The 23,401-nt window shown below is 51.8% G+C and overlaps 1 protein-coding gene across 1 annotated transcript in view; it reads left to right on the forward strand.

Annotated features, from left to right (window-relative positions):
• Window positions 1-4,009: 4,009 nt before the first annotated feature.
• MXRA7 (matrix remodeling associated 7) overlaps window positions 4,010-23,401 on the forward strand; it is a 31,794-nt gene continuing 12,402 nt past the window's right edge. The window contains exons 1-2 of the mRNA XM_061392736.1: window positions 4,010-4,566; window positions 21,396-21,459. Coding sequence (XP_061248720.1) covers window positions 4,276-4,566; window positions 21,396-21,459 — 355 coding nt within the window. The 5' untranslated portion in view covers window positions 4,010-4,275. The remainder of the gene's footprint in view (window positions 4,567-21,395; window positions 21,460-23,401) is intronic.

Below are 23,401 nucleotides of genomic sequence, written 5' to 3' on the forward strand. Positions count from 1 at the left end.
TTACCACTGAACCACCAGGGAAGCCCAGGAAGTGTCTCTAGGTGTGAGGAACCCAGACCCCGAAGGGATCATCCAGAGATTGCATTCATACTTGAATGGCGTTCCTCCTCCTCTTTAAAAAACTTTTCTTGACATCTTCAAAGTGCTTTTCTTTTCCCCAGTGTTGCTGCTGGGCTATCACACTCCCTTTCCTCTCCAATCCGTACCAACTGCTTCTCCCTCAGCTTCAGCGTAAAGGATCAAACCACCGGACAGGCCGCCTGCCGCCAGGGGGCGTGGTGGGCATGGTGAAGTAGAAGTTCCGCTGGAGAGACTAGCCGCCCAGTTTTACTCACCCAGATGCCAAAGGTAATTCCTGTTTGATAAACAACATCCAGAGATAAGAGATCCAGCCTGTGTGACAGGCCCGCAGTCCCCTGCCCTGAAAGCGCCTGGGTGGCACAGGTTACACCACTTGGCTCCCACCACCCCATGAAGGACTATGGGACCCTCTTTCATTGTCTTAGCCGGGGGAGATTCAGCAGCTGCCTTTTATTGTCACTGAGCCAGGCAAACATACCGCTGTGGACGAAAAGTAGGGCTGAGGTGAGGAAAGAAAGCAGTGGAGTGTGGCCAGGTGGTCACTGTGAGGCAGGAAGTGGGGTCCAAGGGCCCATCTGTTCTAAAGTCAACCCTTCTACCCACCTTGCATGAGCTGCTCCTGTGAGTGGTGCCAAGGACAGTAAGGAGAAAGATACAACATTAAAATATTTTTAGAAATTATTCTCTGAGATGACAACTGATGTTAAAACCAATAGCAGGGGGATGGGGGTGGGGACTTCCCTGGTGGCCCAGTGGCTATGACACTGCACTCCCAATGCAGGGAGCCCGGGTTCAATCCCTGGTCAGGGTACTAGATCCCCACATACCGCCACTAAAGATCGTGTTTACCCCAAGAAGATCGAAGATCCCGCATGCTGTAACTGAAACTCAGTGCAGCCAAATAAATAAATGTTAAAAAACCAACAAGCTGGGTCCTAGAAGAAAGGATCTAGACTAATAACTACTGAAGACGAGGATCAGGATGGGTGAGACCAGAGTCAGGGACCCAGGACATCTGGGTCTGTGGAGACGAGGGAGGTCACGAAAGGCTTTACCATCAGCCCGAGGTGGCCAGTGTCACACAATGGTAGGTGCCTCTGAGGTCCGTAGTGCCGTGATGTTGAAGGTGACACCTGTGAGGGGAGAGCCACCAAAAACAGGAACATCGTTCACATTTTGCTCAACTTGTAGATCCCCATTTGTTCATTATTAAAACGTTCAACAAACGTTGGCGCTCCAGGCTCTATTCTAGGTGTTGGAGACACCACAGGGACAACAAACCCAGATCCCTGACCCCCTAGATCTTCACAGACTGTGAGGGTGCTGTTCATAAGGACTACGGACGGGTCAGGGCAGGGAGAACCATACACGTCCATCTCCATGATCAGAAAAGCAAGTCTAGCCCTTACTAAGTACAAGTTAATGAGATTTTCATAAAGGAACATAATTATAATTTTAGCTGTATTTTTAACTGAGGACACAGCTTCTTTGTAAATCAGCTAAAGGTATTTAAGGAGCAGCACAAAAATTGCTGGTACAAGTGCTTTACAAATTTATTAGAGGTTCTGCCTCTGTATACTTTAAGATGCTAGATAGGAGTTGGAGTGGAACAGGGATTCTGCGGTAAATGTAAAAAGTACTGTTTAGGAAGTAGGCATTTAAACACGCGACTGTAGATTTCTTGAATTGTATGTAGCGTTTCCACAAATAAGTGTGTTGTCACGTGTATTGGGTCCTGCTGATGGTTCCACGTGGAGTCTGGTTTCTCCTCACTCCTGCCCCCCTAGCTTCTGTCATGATGATACATCAAAACTGCAGGAGCCCTCCCAGGATGGCTTTTAACTTTGTCTCATCTGTAGTTCAAGTTCAGAAACTTGGAACACCTCACACCCATCCTTTGTTCTCCTGAGAGCAGGAGAACTGACCTCGCCTGCTCTCGCCACGGAGACTGGACACTACAGAGGAACTGGGACCATCTGCCGAGTACCTGGTGCCTCCTCAGTCATTTAAGTCAAGTGCGCTGAGCGCCTGCTGGTTCTGCTGTAGTTTTTCCTGTGGGGACTGTCACCAAATGCCTGGGAGTGCTGGGGGACAGCCGCCACTGGTTTGGCATTTTTAACTTGGACTGCGATGAAACTTGTTCATCGTTTTAAATAAAGCAACTTGATTTGGGTTTGGGTTTTTTGCATTGTCTTGTCCTTGTTTTCATTCTTATTCATATGAAAGTCAACAGAGTGTACTGAGTTTGTCTGCACAAAGGGACCTCTTAAAAATACACTTGACCCTTGACAACTCAGAGTTTAGGGGTACAATCCTCCCTATGCACAGTGGAAAATTCAAGATAAGCTGAGAGTCAGCCCTCCGTATCCAAGTTTCACAGTTCTGCAGCCAGCCTCGGATTGCATAGTACTGCAGTTCCTGTTTAATGGAAAAATGTCCGCATGTAAGTGGAACCATGCACTTCAAATGCATGTTGTTCAAGAGTCAACTGTACACTTTAAAACAGGGGAGACAGGTAACAAAAATAAGACCCAAACACTTTGGGTGAAAGTCCCCCACTGGTCAAAAGCTAGTAGCCAGGAGAAAAACCTCATTCCACATTTCAGAGTAGTGGGCATTTTTATCAACCTCCGCTAAAATTCCCTTTGTGTGTCCCCCTAACATTATGTGATATTGCAGGATTAAGCTCACCCTGCTGTTGGAATCTTGTTTGTCGTAACTAGAGCTCAAGAGGAAGCTTGAGAGTGTTCTTGCATCTTCCTTTTAAAAAGAGGCACTGGCTGGGACAGGTGATGGTGGGTTGGACCTGGTGGTCCAGTGGCTGAGGGCCTGGGTTCCATCCCTGGTGGGGGAAATAGGCCTCACATGCTGCAACTAGGAGTCTCCATGCCACAACTGAAGAACCTGCAGCCAAGATTCAGCGTGCTGCAACCAAGACCCAGCACAGCCGAATGAATAAAAGTAAAATATATTTTTTAATTAAAAAAGAAGCACTCCTTCCAGGATCTTACATCAGCTATCAACTCAGTTCAGTTCAGTTGCTTAGTCGTGTCCGACTCTTTGCGACCCCATGAGTCGCAGCACGCCAGGCCCCCCTGTCCAGGATCTTACATCAGCTATCAACTCAGACACTGCTTTTCCCAAAAAAGAATGCATCCTAAGCAAAAACCCAGGGCCTGGTTTTTCAATATCAGTCCTGTGTTTGGCACGGCACCTTACAAATTGTCCACTGCTGTTTTTTTTTAAATAACTAGGGCAGGGTTTGGGAGTGGTAGGGGAAAAAGGTTTTCTGTTACATTTATCTCCAATCTACACTGTTCAGGGTCTGGAGAAGCAAAAACAGTAGACGTCTGTTCTTTCATTCCACCCTCTCCTACATTACAGAATTATTCAAAGAAGAAAGACTGTAGAGAAAATCGAATTTGACCTTGAAGTCCGTCTTTGGGAGCAGCCTCCACTCCCTGAGGCCTGTGTGGAGGCCTGCTGGGTCCAGACCAGAATGGGGCATGCACGGGCCAGCATCTGGAAATGTCCTCTGTGAGAATGAATGTATCAAGGCAACCCCAAAGAGAAAAAGCGCTGGCGATGGGTCTAGAAAGCGGCTGAAAGTAAGCAGAGCTGGTGTTCCGTTTTCATTGTCCTACAGCCTTTACCTTGCCCTCAGCATTCCCTGGCTGTGCTTAGTCACTCAGTCGTGTCCGACTCTTTGCGACCCCATGGACTGTAACCTGCCAGACTCCTCTGTCCATGGCATTCTCCAGGCAAGAATACGGGAGTGGGTTGCCATACCCTTCTCCAGGGGATCCTCCCGACCCAGGGATCGAACCCAGGTCTTCCGCATTGCCGGCAGATTCTTTACCGTCTGAGCCACCAGGGAAGCCCTAGCAATTCCAAAATGCTCAAAGATTACTTGTGAAGGGCTAAAATGATGCCAAAAGGACCCCGGAGTGCTGGGTATTTCACCCTAGTTTTAAAAAGAAGCCTAAGCCTAAAGTGTCGGGCCTACCTGGGTCTCAAGAGCGCTTCCCAAAGGGCTCTTGTCCCCAGCATCTTGAGTCACCGGGGGCTCGGGGAGGTCGGAGGCGGGCCGGGGGCGTGGCGCGGCGGGGACTCCGCCCCGAGGCGGGGCGCGGGCGGGGCGAGGCGGGCTCCCTCGGGGTCCCCGCGGGCGGGCACTCGGGTGGCCGCGGCGCGATGGAGGCGCCGGCCGAGCTGCTGGCCGCACTGCCCGCGCTGGCCACTGCGCTGGCCCTGCTGCTCGCCTGGCTGCTGGTGAGGCGCGGGGCGGCCGCGAGCCCGGACCCCCCGGAGCCCGCGCCCCCAGAGCCCACGCCTCCGGCTGAGGCCAGCGTGAAGCCCGCGCCGCCCGGACCCTGTGCCGCGGAGCCGGCGGCCGCGCCCGAGGGGCCGCTGGAGCCCGCGCCGCCGGACGAGCCCGAGGCGGCGCCGGCGGAGGCGGAGGAGCAGGCCGCCGAGGAGAGGCAGGTACGGACCCGCCCTCCCGGGCGCCCCTTCCCACCCCGGGGCCCGGTTCCCCCCGCGATTCGGCGCCCCCTGGCGCCCCCGGCCGAGCCGAGAACCGGGCCCCCAGCCTCGGGCTTGGTTGCCCCAAGAAGGGCAGAGCCCTCGATCGGCAGGAAGGGAAGGTCCCGGCGTGCAGACTCTCAGCTCTCCCTCGAAGTGTGGCAGAGCCTCGGAGTTGTGGGTTGTCGCCAGGCTGGCTTTCCTCTGCTTGGCCTCTCCTCCCCTGGCACGGGTCACACCCACCCCCCTCCCACACACACACACACACACACACACCCCTCACCCTCCAGCCCACGGGATTTCAAATGCACGTGTATGTGGCTTGTTTCCAGGGCTTCAAGGATGGCGGTTGTCCTGATAGTAATATGATAAAATAGAATACTTAAAGAAGGAAAACTGCGTTTTCTTTTTAGGCCAATTTGGAATTCGGATTCCTGAGTCATTTATGTGTGAAACCCATTGGGTGGGGCTGAAAGAAAAGTACTGGACCATTGCAGTCCTTTTTGTTGTCCTTTTCAAACTGCATGGTGCTCTGCACACCTCACCTGGAGCTGCAGATAAGCAGATAAGGCCAGTGTGCGGTGTGCAGGATGAAGCCTTCCTGCAGTGCAGCTGAGCACTCCCCAGGCCCACCCTCCTGCTTCTGCTGTCCTGCAGCTCTGTCCTGACCCCTCAGTCTTGCTTCAGAATAGCCAGAGAGGTAGTCCTTAGTAGAACTAAGAGCTTCAGGATCTTAGTTCCCCAACCAGGGATCAAACCTGGGCCCCCAGCAGTGGAAGCGCACACAGAGTCCTAACCACTGAACCACCAGGGAATTCCCCGATGCACCTCTTGACATTAGAAATCTACTTGCTAGCCGCACATTCCCAGGATTTCAGCGCCCTTGGACCCTTGGGGCCAGCGCCAAGGGCCCAGAGCCTGATCAGAACGCCTTGTTCTGACTCCCGGGCTCCTTTCCTTGTGAGGGAGGCTGGCCGGGACGATGGAAACCATGAGCGAGCGGTTTTTGGTGCGTTGTCAGCGTGCCTGCAGTGCCCACTCTGAATTTTGCTGGACACAATGGTTTATACTGGAGAGAACCCTTTGACGGGAGGAGGAGGCAGCAAGGCTGGGTGGAGGCATGCTGATAATTGTTCCAGACCCCGTGCGAGCAGGTGCTTTGCTTGACAAGAGGGTGACTAATTGTGTCATTAGAGTGTATTCTAACCGGCTTGAGCAGGGCTGCTGTATTCTTCCCAAGGAGCACCGAGGCCCTGCTGTTCTTGCTGCCCTCACCTGTGGTGTTGGCAGGTAGGGTTTGGACACGTGCTGATGTGTTAGCTTTGCTCCTGTGTTTAGGATTCTCTTGGGAACAGGAGATGCGTAGGGGCTATTCTCAGGCTGCCACTTGCTCTCAATCAGCCATGTTCCTACAGTGAACAGACTGGCCCCTTTTCATCCAGAGGCAGGTTCTGGACTGAAGTTTAAAATGTCCTTTACGGACTTCCCTGGCAGTCCAGGGGTTAAGACTCCACATTTCCGCTGCAGGAGCCTGGATTCAATCTCTGGTTGGGGAGCCAAGATCCCGCATGCCAGGCAGTGCACTCGTGCGGTGCAGCCAAAAATTAATTAATGAAAAATTTAAAAAGTCCTTTAGTAGTGCTCAGTCATCTCCTGATCTTCCAGATCACAGTGCTTCTGAAAGAAGTTTCTACAAGGCCTCTAGGCTGTCAGCAATATATCTAGGTAACGGGTTTCGTGGTGGCTTAAAAAGCAGCCGTTTCTGCCTCTCCCTGGGAGAAAGTGAGCCCTGTGAGGGTGAGTAGAGGTTTGAAGGATGAGGCGCCTTATGGAAGCTCACGTGTTGGGCACAAACTCGGAGTTGAACCTGATGCACTGCCCGAGCGGATGACCATGAGAGCTGAGGCTTGTGTGTCCATCCTTCGTCTCCACGTCCTGACCTGACATGATCCAGGCAACAGGAGAATTAAATCTGTTTTCCTCCCTTGGAGGTCTTGCCCTTCCCTTTTGGGTTCAGCTCTCCAGCCTCTTCTGAGCTATCAAGCCCCTGTGACTCCAACTGTGCATAAGGCCGGGGGCCAGGTGCTGGGGACACATATCAGCTGTTCCTGACTCCTCTGCCTTGCTGCCTGTGGGATTACCCTGGAAGAAGCTGCTAAGAAACTGTCCGGAAATGGACTTGGGCATTTTCAAGGGCGGGTCCCAGGGACTTCCCTGGTGGAGCAGTAGCTGGGACTCCGAGCTCCCAATGCGGGGGCCTGGGTTCGATCCCTGGTCAGGGAACTAGATCCCACATGCTGCAACTAGGAGTTCAAATGCTGCAACTAAGACCCAGTGTAGCCAAATAAATAAATATTAGGGGAGAAATGGAGAAGGCAATGGCAACCCACTTCAGTACTCTTGCCTGGAAAATCCCATGGGCGGAGGAGCCTGGTAGGCTGCAGTCTATGGGGTTGCTAAGAGTCGGACACAACTAAGTGACTTCACTTTCACGCATTGGAGAAGGAAATGGCAACCCACTCCAGCGTTCTTGCCTGGAGAATCCCAGGGACGGGGGAGCCGGGTGGGCTGCCGTCTATGGGGTCGCACAGAGTCAGACACGACTGAAGCGACTTAGCAGCAGCAGCAGGGGAGAAAAAGAGCAGGTCCCAGTACTTTCTTCTGATGACCGTGCTGCCCCGTCTTGGAGAGCAAGCCAGAAGGCCCGCTGGGAAAAGTAACTCACGTCTGGGTTTGGGGCTGCCGTCAGCCAGCCTCGGGTCTGTCTGTCACTAAGGGAACAGCAGCAGTGGGAGAGCAGGAGGGCCCAGCCCCAGCCTGGCAGAGCAGCACTTAACTCACCTCTCCCCTCCCCCTGCTTTTTCCATTAACCAAGCCCCTTCTAATCCAATCATCTTCCTTCCTGGCGAGGCCTGGGAGGCCCCGGGGCAGCTGCTGCCCAGGCTCACAAAGCTGATTATTGAGAAGCATCCAGAGCCCAGGGAAGCCGCTGTGCACAGCGGAGCGCTGTGCCTGTGGGTCATGGGGAAGCGACCCCAAGATGCAGGAGAATCGAGTCGCATGAAGGCCCTGGATGGGCTGGGAGGCTGAGCAACTGCTGAGGGAAAGGGGGTTAGATCAGGCAGGCCAGGGAGGCTGAGCGGAGAGCAGTGTCGTATTATTAAACTGCCTGTCATTTCTCTGAGGGATTAGTGTGGAAGTGGGAAGGGATGGAGGCGGGCATGCCCACCGTCACAAAGAATTATGGGGAATGATGTCAAGAACAAAAGCTGGTCCCTTGTAAGGCCAGGAAGCAGTGCTTTCCGGTGCTGAGGTCGTTTAGTCGCTTCAGTCGTGTCCGACTCTTTGCGACTCCATGAACAGTAGCCCACCAGGCTTCTCTGTCCATTGGATCTTCCAGGCAAGAATACTGGAGTGGGTTGCCATTTCTTTCTCTAGGGGATCTTCCTGTCCCAGGGATCAAACCCATGTCTCCTGCATTGGCAGGCAGATTCTTCAGCACTGAGCCACCTGGGAAGCTCACAAGGTACAGGTTAAGATTTAGGATTTGCAGACCTCTCACCTAACGGAGACATGGATTCCAGCAGGGCTGTATCATAGGATGCCAAACAGTGGTCATGGACAGAGAATCAAAGTCACTCAGTAGTAGAGGGGTCGAATCGCTCTCTCTGAGCCAGGACTCAGGCATCCTGGTGCTCAGGCCCTCAATCTGCTCAGAAATGGAGAAGGGACTTCCTTAAGGCTGCTGGGCAATGCAGCAGGCAGGGAGATGCTTAGAGATTAAAGGAGACTAAAGAGACAGGAAAGACAAATGAAATACCTGGTCCTTGATTGGATTCTGGATGGGGTGGGAAGCTATAAAGAATATTTTAGAGATAACTGGATCAAGTTTCAAATGAATGATTTATTAGATCATTTTGTTGTATCAATGCTCACTTTCTTGAGCGTGATGCCGGCATTGTGATTATATAGAAAAATGTCCTTGTTCTTAGGAAGATGCATGCTGAAACATCTAGGGATAACATGTCATGATTCAGATAGTTACACACCCACACACACGTACACACACACACGTCATGGGTGTGTATGGAGAGAGAATACAGAGATGGAAAAATGTTAACAGTTGGTGAATCTAAGTGGAAGGGTATAGGAGAGTTCATTGTATTATTCTTCTCTGTAGGTTTGGGACTTTCCAACATCCAGTGCTGGGAAAGAAGGAACCTGATGGGGAATTTCTCAGGAAAGGGCTTGGTGTTTCAGGCACTCTGAGGGTGCCGATTTGATTGAGCTGCACAGCCTCCTCTGTCTGCCCTCACCATGCAGCTGGGCCCCTGTTAGCCTTTCTGACGGACGTTATCTTGCTGTTGGGCCCATCTTAATACCAGCCTTGTCACCACAGGTCTGTCCCCCAGGGAGCTGCAGAGCCCCTAGCCTTCTCAGAATGACCGAGAAGGTAAATCCCATCCCCCATCATCTGTCCTGACCTTTGTTAATTTTTTTTTCTTTGTTGTATTTTCTTTTCTTTTTCTCTTTTGTGTCCTGAGCTTTGTGATGTCAATGTAGCCCCACTTTCTGTTCTCCTAACAGAAGTCTATTTAGTGGGTGGCCAAACAGGTATCTGGCAGTTGTTCATACCACTTTGAGTCTTGTCCTTTGGGCCTCTCAGGCTCCTATAACACAGAGTACTACTATAGATTGGACTTCACTGGCAGTCCATTGGCTAAGAATCCATGTTTCCACCATAGGCGGTACAGGTTTGATCCCTAGTCAGGGAACTAAAATCCCGAATGCCCTGTGGAGTGGCCAAAAAAAAAAAAAAAAATCATTAAACAACAGACATTTATTTCTGCCAGTTCTGAAGTTTGAGGAGTCCAAGATCAAGGTACCAGCAGATTCGGTTCCAGATGAGAACCCACTTCCCAGCTAGCTGACTGCTGTGTCCTCACACAGCACAGAGAACACTCACTCAGGTGTCTTCCTCTTCTACTAAGGGCCTAATCTCATCATGGGGCCCCAAGGTCATGACCCCATTAAACCCAATTGCCTCTCAAAGGCCCCACCTCCAAGTGGGGGTTCAGAACTGGGGTTCATATGCTGAACCCCCAGTTCAGCATATGAATTCTGGGGGATACAAAAACAATCTGCAATGGATCTAGTGGTTTTCTGGGGGTGGAGGGACAGAAATAATCCAAATGTTAGCAAATTGGTGGAAGTAAGTAAGGGAAAAAAGCTGAACACAAAACTGGAATAATGGGACTTCCTGGTGGTCCAGTGGCTAAGACTCCACATTCCCAATGCAAGGGGCCCAGGTTCCATCCTTGGTCAGGGAACTAGATCCCCCATGCACAATGAATATCAAAGATCCAGCATGCCACACGCAACTAAGACCTGGCACAGCCAAATAAATAAACATAAATATTAAAAATTAAAAAAAAGATCATGGGAATAGTCTCTGCACAATAATTACAACAATGTACATCAACAGAGGATGAGATGGTTGGATGGCATCACCGACTCAATGGACATGAGTTTGAGTAAAGTCCGGGAGTTGGTGATGGACAGAGAAGCCTGGGGTGCTGCAGTCCATGGGGTCAAAAAGAGTCCGACATGACAGAGCGACTGAACTGAACATCAACAAAACAAGATGACGCAGAAGGCTGAAAGCAGAGTTCAACATTAAGTCTTGTAAAAGGGTATGTTTTGTAAAGTTCTTTGAAAGCAAAAGTTGCTCAGTCCCATGGAACTCTTTACGACCTCACAGACTGCAGCCTGCCAGACTCCTCTGTCCATGGGATTTTCTAGGCAAGAATACTGGAATGGGTAGCAATTCCCTTCTCCAGGGGATCCTCCCGACCCAGGGATCAAACCCAGCTCTCCCGCATTGCAGGCGGGTTCTTTACTGTCTGAGCCACCAGGGGAGCCCAAAGTTCTTTAAGCCCATAATTTAATTTTTTTCATATGAGAAAGAAATTGGGGCTTTCCTAATAGCTAAATTTTGTTCTTTCTTTCAGCGATAGAGTTTTGTTTGCATGTGAAAAATGTAGCTGTCAGTTAAAATTTTTCTGCTTAATGGGAAAAGTAAATTCCTAAAGAACATACCTTAAGGAAAAAAAAAAAAGTGCCTGGCTTCAAAGAGTTAGAAATAAAACATTGAGCGTGCTCACTTTTAGACAGTTTCTCTTCTGTAGTCCTTTCCTTCCCAGACTACAACGTGGAAGGGCTGAGACCAACTTAGACCTCCGGTGGACATTTTTTCTGAGAAATGCCAAGTCCCTAGTGGCCAGAGCATTTCTGGAACAACCTGAGTCTGACCACGCTCGGTTTTGCCCTTGTTGAGGATAGATAAATGGAACAGGAGTCCGGAAACCCCCTCCTATCAGGCCCTGATGCACAGAGCCACTGGCTGCCCTTCTGATACCTTGCTGCTTGGTCCGAACCAAAAAGGAAGGCTGGGATGCTGATAGCAATCATTCCTTCTCTCTCGCCAGGGAGGTGGGCGCATGGGTCCCTTTCTGCTGGCTGCAGTGAATGGCTAAAGAATAGCCAATGAGATTGAAGGCCTGAAGGAAATCAAAATGCAAGAATTCAGGGAACTTGCTTATCTAGTATTTTTGCCTCTGAATAGCCCTGGAGACTTGGGGAAGCCATTTAACTTTGGGTATGAGTTTTCCCATCTACAAAACGGAGGGGTTGAGCTAAAAGGAGGTCTGCAGCCCGGGACTGTTTGCTTTCTAGCCATCAGCTCTTGTTTCATGACCTGGGTAGCAAGCGTGTGTGTGCGTGTGCACGTGTGCTTATTTGGCAGTGTCGAGTCTTAGTTCTGGCGCTCAGAGTCTTAGTTGGTCACGTGGGATCTTTCGCTGGTCACGTGGGATCTTTGGTTGCGGCACGTGGACTCTCTAGTTGTGGCACTTGGGCTTACTTACTCTGCTGCATGTGGGATCTTAGTTCCCCGACCAAGGATCGAACCCAAGTTCCCTGGCATTGCAAGGCAGATTCTTAACCGCTGGACCACCAGGGTTGTCCCTGTTTAATCCTCGAAGACGTTGCTAACCATCTGGCTGACACAGCCCTGAGCCTGGCCTCAGCAAGGGCCTAATTCTGTGACCTCGGCATTAACGCTTTCCCGGCCAAGTTCTTACTTGCTGAACACTCAGAGTCTGCGATCAATCTCAGGACAAGAAAATACCTCTGGCCCAGTGGCCTCCTATGAAAATCAGTAAGCCTACTCTAGGGTCAGACAGTCCTTTATCTTTATTCCTCATGATCTAAAACTGGTTTCCCTTCCTTGGGTAGAGATCTTAAATGCTGGCCATCTGTGTTCTGTTATTATCCTTGGAGTTAGTCATGCTCAAAATTCTTCAGCCTGGCTTTCCCCAACACAATGATCTCATTTCTTCTGACCCTCTCGGATTTGGTCAGTATGATTTAGTCAGACTGATTTGATCGGTCCCTTGGTTTTCCTCCGTGTCCTTGACCTTCTCTGTTAATCCTGAAATGTAGAGACAAGAATTCAACCTAATTCTCACTGATTGAGGGTCTGGTAGATGCCTGATTGCTACCTCAGGGGTTTTTGTGTGTGTGTGTGTTTTTTTTTTTTTTAATGAAGCTTTTGATGTCCTCTAAATCCTATTTGTAGGAACAGTGCCAAAACCCGTTAATCTGATAGGATTGAATCTGGCAGGCTGATGTCTGAGCCAGACAGAGTGGCTTAGGGTTAGGGTTTGGGGCTTGTGAATGTGCCCTCAATTGGGATCTGAGATCAGAGTCCAGGATGGTCCTTTTAGTCTGGACGTTTGACCACACCATCCTGAGGCCTGACTCCTGGTGCCCTGGGGCGATGTGCAAGTTCTCAATCTCGCTCTGCTCTCCCCCGACCCCTGCCCCTTGAGTCCAAGGATTACCCGGAGCTTTCCTTTTGCTGGAAAATCTCATGCTCATTATATCAAGTGGAGGACTCATATCTGGGCCCGGGCCACCCCTGCCGCCTCCCAGAACACATTGACCAACACGGGCCTCCCGGTCAATAACTGCTGATGCAGGACTTCCCTGGTGGTCCAGTGGTTCAGAATTCACCTTCCACTGCACGGGGGGCTTGTGTTTTATCCCTGGTCAGGGAACTAAGACCCCACATGTGCCACAGGCAACTAGGGAACCCATGTGTATGTGTGTATGTGTGTGAATCACTCAGTCATGTCTGACTCTTTGCGACCCTATGGACTGTAGCCCTCCAGGCTCCTCTGTCCGTGGAAACTTCCAGACAAGAATACTGGAGTGGGTTCCCATTTCCTTCTACGGGGGATCTTCCCAACCCAGGGATCGAACCCAAGTCTCTTGTGTCTCCTGCATTGGCAGGCGGGTTCTTTACCACTGTGCCCCCCCACACACACACCATGGCAAAGACCCAGTGCAGTCAAAAATTAAAGTTAATTAATTAATTTAAAAATAGCTGAGGATGTCAAAATATATACACCCAGCCCAGCACCATCCCAGCAGCCTCTTGGACATCCCCCTTGTCCTCTCTAATGAGCACCGCAGGTAGCAAATCCATTCTCCTGCGTAAAGCCCCTTAGTGGCTGATAGAATAAACCTCACCCTCTTACCCGGGCCCCTGAGGCCCAGCAGGACCCCACCTCAGACTTTTCTTCAGCCACCCGCCTCTGCTCAGCCCACACGCCAGGGCTGGCGGACCCTCCCCGACCTAGATCCTCACGGTTGCTCCTCCTCCCCCCGTATCAAGTCTCTATGTCCTTGACCACCTTGGCGGATATGCATTCCCCCAACACGGCGTACCATCTGGGCTGACTTCCTTCTCAGTGCTCAGCCCAGGCTGAGGTCATCTTTTGTTTCAGCCTATGCTGTCGGCCACGGCGGGATGTCAGTGCGTGAGAACAGGGTCCTTGCCTGCCATGTCCAGAGCCACATCCCCAGCTCCTAAACAGACTTGGCAGACACTGGCACCCCCAAAGTACCTGCTGATTGAATAAGCTGCAATAATAACAAAAAGACAAGAAAACTCTGTCAGTTCCTGCTGACAGGCAGGCTCTGCCTCCCCACAGAACCGCCCTGGGCAGCAGGAGTCTACTTCTCTATGTGCCCAGGGTCTTGCGTGTCGCCTGCCTGCAGAGCATCCCTAAAGTCATGTATTATGCTCCAAAGAGGCAGACGGCTCTGTAAGCTAGTGATCCCCCCGATGTAAGACGAGTTCAAACACAAACTGGATAACTGGCAATTCATCAAAGGTTTGATCAATGGCCGTTTTCTATTGGGTAGAAGCCACATTAAATCAGGGGCCTCCTAACATTTTTGAAAAAGAGTTATTCGTTTATTTTTGGCTATGCCAGGTCTTCCTTGCTGCACGCGGGCTTTCTCTTAGTTGTGGCGAGTGGGGGCTTCTCTCCGTTGCCTGCGCAGGCCTCTCTTGCTACGGAGCACAGGCCCTTGAGCTGGAGGGCTTCGGTAGTTGCGGCTCGTGGGCTTTGGAGCTTGGGCTCATTAGTTGTGACGCCTGACAGGCTTAGTTGCGCCATGGCTTGTGGGATCTTCCTGGACCAGGGGTCAAACCCTTGTCCCCTGCATTGGTAGGGGGATTCTTAACCACTAGACCACCAGGGAAGCCTACCTTCTAAGACGTTTTAAAAGCCTCAATACCTTTTACCCTCCTCAGTCTTATACAGACGGAAGTCCAGTGCGTGGAGGAAAAGTGGAACTGCTCTGGGTGGTGGTGGGGGTGGTCTCAGCCCCTTGGCTCCTCCCTCTCCCCTCGCAGTGGTCCCTGCAGCAGTTCCACATGGCTCCAGGGCTCAGCCGACCGAGGGTAGGATAACTGAGCTCAAGATCGTCCAAGTTGGATCCAGTGATCTCAGAAGACCCTGTTCAGGGGAAGGAGGAGGGCTCAGGGGTGAACAGCCAAGGACAGATCCGTACCTGAGGCTGTGGTCCCAAGGATGACCCTGTGTTCCAGCCCACGCTCTCCCCACCAGCCATGCATGGCAGGTGGGAGGGGACAGCACTTCCCAGGAAGCTCTTAGACACTGACCTCACTGAGTCTGGGAGCCAGAGAGCTTCAAAAGCCAGGGGATTCTTGGATTGAACGTGGCAACCACCATTATGGGGCTTTGAGAAGGAAAAACATGATAAAGTTATCATTTTAAGATATCCTCAGAAGAGATGATGGCAGGAGAGTGGAGTGCCTGTGATGCCCATGAAAGTACTGAGTGATTGAGGCAGGAGTGGGGAGAAGGAAGAGGAGGATCCTAGATGGCTTTCCAAGGCAGGGAGAACGGGTTCAATCCCTAATCAGGGAACTAAGATCCCACCTGCCACGTGTCATGGCCCCATAAAAAGGAAACGGCAGGTTGGCATTTACATTCCCAGGCCATGATGAAGAATCAAGATGCTGTGACTGCAGGGAAAATTAGGCAGGTTGAGAAGGACCAGTCTGAAGCATGGGATTTAAGTTCCTTGTCACAGGGGATGAGCCTTTTCTAGCTGCACGTGTGGAGCTGGCCTGAGTGGCCTCAGCTTGGAGCTCTCATCTGGAGGCAGGGGTGGCAGAGTTGTTTTGATGGTGCAGGCAAAGAGCAGCCTGGCCGTGACCTCTGCCGGCCTGTCCTCCCCACCCAGCACCCGCCCATCACCAACGCCCCGAGCACTGGCGCCAGCTCTGCTGCTGTCTCGGCTCACCCCACAGCCGATGCTCCCCTCTGAGTGCCGAAAATGAGCAGCCTGACTGCCTGATGAAATCCTCCTGGAAGGACTGCCAGCAATGTCGAATCCGCTTGAGCTGGGAGGCAGCCCCTGAGTCTTGCCTGTTCTCGGGGCCTCTCTCAGAAACCTTCTCTGGAGACCAGGCGGTTGATTGGCCTGTCCCAGACTGCGGCCCAGGGCAAGGGATGCTGTGGGCCCCTGAGAGCTTCCTGTTATCTCAGTCTTTGCCTCCACAGGGGAGCTGGGCCTCCTCGATGCCTGCCTGGTGGAGCCCTGGTCTTCCAGGTTTAAAATCAGTCTGGATTAACTGGGAGGGGGGTGGAGACGGGGGTGTTGGTGCAGCTCAGGTGGGTGGTCTCAGGGTCCAACAGACCCTGTTTGCAGGACCCCAGGGCAGACTCACCTCCTTAGGCAGAAAGAGAGTCAGACAGACAAAAAGACATCTCTCTCTGTAGCCACCTCTCCCTATCTCTGCTCCACCTCTCCCTATCTCTGCTCCATTTGAGCCTGTGTATCAGCCAGGGCAGCCATAAATGGCAATGAGCTGTCTGCAGCGTGTGCCTCTGGCTCCTAGGGGCTCCAAGAAGCCTTCTTCCAAGCCCCTCTGTGTCCTACAGCCTCCTACCCGTCCCCTCTGCCACCCCTCCCCTCTTGGCCTCTCGGGGACCCTTGTCTTGGGCTCCTGGCCTTGGTGAGGCTGTCAGGAGGCTGTCCCTCCACCTGCCTTCACTGATGGAAGAGCTGAATTAGAAAATTAACCCAGGGAGTTCTCTGGTGGCCCAGTGAGTAAGACTGTATGCTCCCAATGCATGGGGCATGGGTTCAATCCCTGGTTCGGGAACTAGATATATAAGCTTTGATATTTGGTCACCTGATGCGAACAGCTGACTCATTGGAAAAGTCCCTGATTCTGGGAAGGATTGAGGGCAGAAAGAGAAGAGGATGAGATGGCTGGATGGCATCATGCATCAGGCTGGATGCCCTGGACGTGAACTTGGGCAAATTCTAGGAGATGGTGAGGGACAGGGAGGCCTGGCATGCTGCAGTCCATGGACATGGAGTCACAAAGAGTCTCTCTCTATATATATATGTATATAAAGTAGCGGAGGAGGCAATGGCATCCCACTCCAGTACTCTTGCCTGGAGAATCCCAGGGACGGGGGAGCCTGGTGGGCTGCCGTCTCTGGGGTTGCACAGAGTCAGACACCACTGAAGTGACTTAGCAGCAGCAGCCTCAGCAGCATATAAACTAGTCTCTAAGACGCTGGTCAGTGAGCTGACTGGGGTGTGGTCTCAGCCTCGGGCCTGCTGTGGGGGACCAGCATGATGAACCCCTGCACTCAGTCCCTCCTGCCTCCTGTCTTGCCAGCGCATCCCCACATACTGCTCCCAACTTCAGCTCTTATCTTCTTTCTCCCCATTTTTAAATTCCCGGTGGCTCCTCAGTACCTTGTCCCATGTGAGTTCTCTGATCCAGGCCCTGCTTTCCTGGCCTCCCACACCCTCCCTGCGGTCACACCAGACGCCAAGGAGTCACTGAAAAAGCTGTGATGTTCCAGGCCTGGCCAGCTCTTCTCAGACCCAGCTCAGGATTCTCGTCCCTCCTGAGGCCTCGCCTGCACCACTCGGGCTCAGCTGAGCTCTCCTCCTTAGCCCCACCCAGGGATCGAACCTGGGCCCAGAAGTGAGCGTGCTGAGTCCCAACCATTGGACCACCAGGGAATTCCCAGTAAAGTCCTTACTGAGACAAAGGCTTCGACATTTTGCACACGGTCTCACTTTATTCTTTTCCTTCGCGGTTGTGCACACAGCTCGCCATCTTGAAGCGCAGAGCACTGGACTGAGGCTAAAAGCTCCCACCTCCAGAAGGGCTTCCATGGTTGTCTCAGTCGCTCTGTTTCTGAAACCTGCCCCTCTTGTTGTCGGTATCAGCACGTTTGGCTTTTTGGGTTTGCTCTGTTTGTTTGGGGTTATTTTTTGGCCCCAGGGCATGGCTTGCAGGGTCTTAAGTTTTCCAGCCAGGGACTGAACCTGTGCCCTCCACAGTGAAAGCGCTGAGTTCTAACCACTGGATCGCCCGGGAGGTCCCCAGCACTTTTGTCTTACTGCCGGGTGCACACTTTTAATAAACTAAGGGCAAAATGCAACGAATGATATTTTTTTAAACTTTTTTTTTTTTTTTAATAATGGAAGCCTTTCCATTATTCTGTTATCTAAAAGCCCAGTAAGTAACCACCTCCCTGGAGCAGCCCCCACTCCCCATCCCCTGCTGCTAAGCAGCTGGTATGTCAAACAGGCAACAGCCTCCTGGCAGAACTTGAGATGTTCTGGGCTTGCAGAGAGGGATGTGAGTGGACAGTGACAGTGGTCAGGACTCTGGATGTTGGTGACAGAAACTCAGCTTAGGTGAGCTTTCGTGGAACCAGGATTTGAGTCGCTCACGTACCGGGGAGGCTGGGGTAGAATGACCTCGGGGCAAATCACAGCCAGGGACTCTCCACCCGGTGACCCTGGGTCACCCCCAGCTCCCAAGCTCTCAGCTCTGGGACCAGAGGTTCTTTGTGCCCAAGCAGAAATCGGGCCCATGGTTCATATCCGCCTGTCAAATCCATCACAGGGCATGGCGGGGGTGGGGTGGTCTGACTGCCTGTCTGGCAGTTCCCACCAGGACCACAGGCTTCAAGGAACACCTTTTGAAAGAAGGGGGTGTCTGTGCAGGCAGAAAAGAGTAAATGGCCGATTCAGCAGTGTTTTCCAAACGTCAAGTCTCACCATAAGAAATCTATTTAAATTGCACCCACGTTTATAAAGTCACAGAAGCTTTTTAAAACGGTATCTACCTCTACCACACATACACACACACCAGTATTTGTCTTTAATTCTGGGATACAGGGTGCCCCCAAAGTCTTGTGCAGTTTTAAGTCTTAATAACTTAAGAAGTGTAAATGCTACAAACCTACAAAACACATTGGTTGAGTATTTACTTATTTAAATTCCTTTTATACTTAGTTTCCTGACATTTGAATGCTGTGTTTTTCATTTTAAGTCTTTGTAAGTGCCAGAATCCAGACAGACAGGGCAGATAGAGGAGTCTCCTCTGGGCATCTCAGACACCGGGTCGACCTCCCTTGAGGTCACGTCCAAACTGTCACGTGTGCATCAAATCCCATAAGATCACGGGGCTGAAATCACAAAGGCAATCCTATTAGTCACTGACCATCCGCCCATGAATATTTTTTCAAAGTCTAGAAACCAACTAGAGCCACTGGACTGTGGTATTATGTGAGTTTGGATAAGAAACGTCAACATATTTTAAATGTAAATAACCTTTCAAATGTCATTTTGGGAGATGTTTGGAGCATTTGTGCTCCTAACGTTATTAAATCTTAAAACCACACTGAGACATTGACTGCACATTTTTAAAATACTAGTAGCAACCTCTAAGTTGCTTTCATGACCCACCAATGGGTTACAGCCAGTTTTTTTTTTTAGATTTTTTTTTTTTTTTACATGGGCTATTTTTAACACCTTTATTGAATGTGTTACAGTATTGCTTCTGTTGTTTATGTTCTGGCTTTTTGGTGGTGGGGCATGTGGGATCTTAGGTCCCCAACCAGGGATCAAACCCGCACTCCCTGCGTTGGAGGATGAAGTCTTAACCACTGAACCGCCAGGGAAGTCCAGTTTTGAAAAGCACCACACTTCAGAAGTCAAGAGCAGAATTCAAATGTAAACCGGCCTTTCCCCAAGGGGGTGTTGGCAGATCAAATGACGCTGCCTCCCTTTGGACTAAAGAAGTCTGCATCAGTTCTTGAATTTCCCCTCTTGCATGGCAATTATCTGGGTTTATATCTTTCCTACTGGATGGTTAGTTCCTTCACAAAGGGAGTGTGCTCGCTTTTTTGTTGTTTTTCCTTTAACCTTCGTGTCCCTCACACACAATAGGAGAATTGGTCTCCTCTCTAGTCTTGATATTAGGCTTATTTCTGGGCTACAGCTCTGATTAGATTCATCTGTTTTTTTTCTTTTTCCCTTCTTTCTTTTCTTAAAGGAAAATATATGTAAAATAGCCTCAGGCTCACTGTTCAGCGATCCCTGTGTAGCATTTTAAAAGTGCAGTTCATGTGTATTATTAGAAAATCCAAATTATACTGAAATGGGTAAGATGGAAGGAAAGGCCGCCCCCACCAGCTCCTCTCTCCAAAGGCAGTCGCGGTTAATGGCATCTTGGACGTGCTTCTAGAAAACATTTTCTCCACATTTATGAGTGTGTGTGTGTGTGTGTCAGTCGCTCAGTCGTGCCTGACTCTTTGCAACCTCATGGACTGCACCCAGCCAGGCTCCTCTGTCCATGGAATTTTCCAGGCAAGAATACTGGAGTGAGTTGCCATTTCCTTCTCCAGAGGATCTTTCTGACCCAGGGATCGAACCCGTGTCTCCTGCTTGGCAGCTGGATTCTTTACCACTGAGCCACCTGGGAAGCCCCAGGTGGTGCTGAGCTGCATGTAAACTGCTAAGTGGAGAAGAACCAGCTCCTGCCTCCCATGCTGCTCCTCCTGGAGGCATCTTGTGGGGTCCATCAAAAGAGAGTTACAAGAGACCCAAGGGAAACCTTTTGGGTTTGCCACTTACAACTTGCTTTTTTTTTTTTTAATATTAATTATTTTGGCTGTGTCAGGTCTTAGTTGCAGCATGTGGGATCTTTTAGTCAGGGGATGTGGGGTCTAGTTCCCTGACCAGGTATCGAACCCGCTTCCCCCAGAGCATGGGGTCTTAGCCACTGGACCACGAGGGGAGTGCCATGACTTGCTATTGGGCTTGTGCAAACTTTGTCTCCCAGCTTAGCTTGCTCTGATTTGGCCGGGAGCCTGCCTGCGCATTTTGCAGAGGCTGCAGACCGCTGGACCCGGGGGCTCAGAGCCTGAAGGCCTGGCTCTGGCTTGTCAGCTGTGCTGCCCCGTCCCCTGTGGGGCAGCAGTTCACGTCTGCGCTCCCCTCTCCTCCTCCTTCCTGCTCTGCCCTGTCTGCCGCTGGGCTTCCTCGGTCTCCTCCCCGCGCCCTTCAGTCCCTCAGCTCCCCCACCACCTCCCTCTCATCCTCCAACATTCCTGCAAGTTGAAGTCACCCCTTCCTCTCCACCAAGGCCATCCCGGGACATTCCTTCCAGCCTGCTGTTTATTTTGTCCGTGCATCCATGGGAGAGAACTGGGCTGAGGGAGGTGGAGTTCCAATTTTGGGAAAATGCGATCTGAAACGGTCAGGGACTGAGAAGAGGTTGGAGGAAGCAGAGATGGAGACTGTGAGCACAAACACGGCTGCTCTGTGATGGTCGGCCTGGCCCGGACTCCAGAGACCCCACCAGCTTTCCTCTCTTGCCTTTTGGGTTTTGTTTGGGGTTTTTTTGGCTGCACTGTGTCTTTGTTGCGACGCGTGGGCTTTCTCTAGTTGTGGCACACGGGGCTTCTCTCTAGTTTTGGCACACCGGCTCCAGGGCGTACACGCTTAGTTGCTCTGCAGCATGTGGGATCTTAGTTCCCAGACCAGGGATCGAACCAGCATCCCCTGCGCTGGAACATGGATGCTTAACCACTGGACCACCAGGGAAGTCCCGCGTGCCCTTTGTTCTGCTCACTGTAGTGGGAGGTGGGGGTCACCCAGTCCACTTGTCAAAGTGGCACCCACCACTTGACCTACCTGGAAAAGGCAAAGGAGCCACAGTGTCAAGGTGAAAACATGGCTCCTTGGCCTAGAGTCTCCCCGCCGTCACCTCGGACAACCGGCACTCACACTGATGTTCCTGTTTCTACCTGCTGTTGACCGTGGCCCCTTCTCAGGAAGGACCTCCCAACCACGCTCAAAGGACAGTGCGGGTGCTGTGCGTGATCAAGCTGTCCCTGGGCGGCCCCTGCCTCTCCCCAAGACGCCCCATGTCCCCGAGGTCCACTTCCAGTCCACAAGCACATCTCTCCCAACAGCAGATCCAGGGGTCAGGTCACTTTAACCAAGGGGTCAAACACCGAATGACGGTATTGAAGAGTAAACCGGGTGCCTGGGCACTGACCCTTCTCCTTGTCTTGCAGGAAGCGGAGCAGGAGCTGGACGGTGAGGAGGGTTCACCGCAGGCAGGGCCTGAGGAGGAAGACGGTGAGTGGGACCCGGCCTCCAGGTTGTACAGTGCTGCCCCCGGAGGCCGGCATTATCGCCTCTGGCTGACACTGAGGTCGGATTGCTCCTCTCTGATCCCACCTTCGCACCCATCTCCCTGCTCACCTGCTTTGCTCCTTTGGCCATCGCTTTTCTATCTATACCGTATGCGTGCCTGTATGCTGAATTGCTTCAGTCGTGTCTGACTCTTTGTGACCCTATGGACTATAGCCCACCAGGCTTCTCTGTCTATGGGATTCTCCAGGCAAGAATACTGGAGTGGGTTGCCATGCCCTCCTCCAGGGGATCTTCCTGACCCAGGGATCAAACCCGAGTCTCTTATGTCTCCTGCATTGGCAGGTGGGTTCTTTACCATTAGCACCACCTGGGAAGCCCATCTATACAATATGAGTTGTCTGTAAATACAGACGGCCCATCACTGACCTTCTATTTCCTGCGGTGCCTAACGCCCTTCTCACCCCCACTTTGTGCATTTCATGTTTCTCTCAAATACCTCGGACCTATTTCACAGAGACTAAAGCCACTTTCAGGGCCGCCTCTTGGGTTCTGCAGGTTAAGGTTCCCTGGAGAGGAAATGTCTGATTTCCAAGCAGCTCTAGCTGACCAGCCAGACCTGTGTGGCCCTCAGATCCTAGGTAGCCGGTGGGAGAAACAGGGAGTGACCGGGAGCCTTGAGGAAATGGACCAGTTCAGACTTGACTGGGTGGAAAGCAATGTGTTTGCTCTGGGCACCCACGGGGACCAGCGCCCCAGACAGATGGGACCCAACACAGGGTGGGGCCTCTGCTGGATCTGTCATGTTTTATTTCTTTATTTAAAAAAAAAAAAGGAAGAAGAAGAAGCTGAAGCAAAAATAGCAAAATGTCAGCATTGGTCAAATCTATATGGCATGTACACCGAGGACTTATTACTCGCTGTACTTTTGTGTACGTTTGAAATATTCAGGCTTTTTTAAAAGGGGGGATTGTTGCTGTGATTTTTAAGTCAACAGCTGGCAGGGGCCCCGGAAAGAGAGGGCTGCAGGAATGCAGTAACCGGGGCTGGTGGTGTGGGCCAGGCGGCCAGGGTTGGGCTGGGACTGGGGGAGGGGGTATCTGAGGAGGCTTCCCCCACCAGGAGGCTACCCCCACCAGGAGGCCCTGCAGGAAAGGGCCTTGGGTTTCTATCCAGACAGCTTTAGAGGAAGGGGGTGGGGCAGAAGGCTGAGGTGGGGGGGGTATCAGCCCCTTGCTAGGGGCTCCCTTTCCGCTGCTGCTGTTTCTCTCATATCGTCTGCAGGAACCACGGCCCTGAGGCCTGTCTCTGCCACGTTATTGGATCCTATTAGAGATTTGGGAATGCAGAAGGCAAAAGCCAAGGCTGCTGGTAGCCCCAGGGGGCCAGGACAAGGGGAGGCTCAGCAGACCCCTCTTCTGGAACACTCTCAGACGTGCAGCCCCACACCTAGCCATGTGCAGGGTCAACAGGGCCCTCCCTCCTTATCTGACTGCTGCTCCTGGACCTTGCCCATCCCCCAGGCGGCCTCCTGGCAGCCCTCTGGAGGCCGAGGCTGGAGAGGTGTAGGGCTCCAGCTGTCAGAAGCGCACAGGAGAGGCCCCCAGGCCCTCTGCAGTGAGCAGTTCCGCTTGCTAATTAATTAGTGTTCGCCAAGGTGCCTTCCCTAAGTGACTGGGTGGATTCACAGAAGACGGCATGAGGAAGGCCCCCTCCCTGGGAGGCTCTCACGTTGAACCCCTCCCTGGTCTAGCCGCCTTGGATGTGGCTGTGTGTCCCTCTGTCACCATTATGGGAGTAAGCAAAAGCCTTTTTAAGTGGTTTGTTCTCTCCGGCTCGGGAGAGAAGCATTATCAGACCCGCCCCACAGGTTGGAAACCTTGAGCAGTACTCAGCTGGCAGCATTTTTCTGCTTTATGTTTCTAAA

The sequence above is a fragment of the Bos javanicus genome, chromosome 19, assembly GCF_032452875.1.
Source record: "Bos javanicus breed banteng chromosome 19, ARS-OSU_banteng_1.0, whole genome shotgun sequence".
Taxonomy (NCBI): domain Eukaryota; kingdom Metazoa; phylum Chordata; class Mammalia; order Artiodactyla; family Bovidae; genus Bos; species Bos javanicus.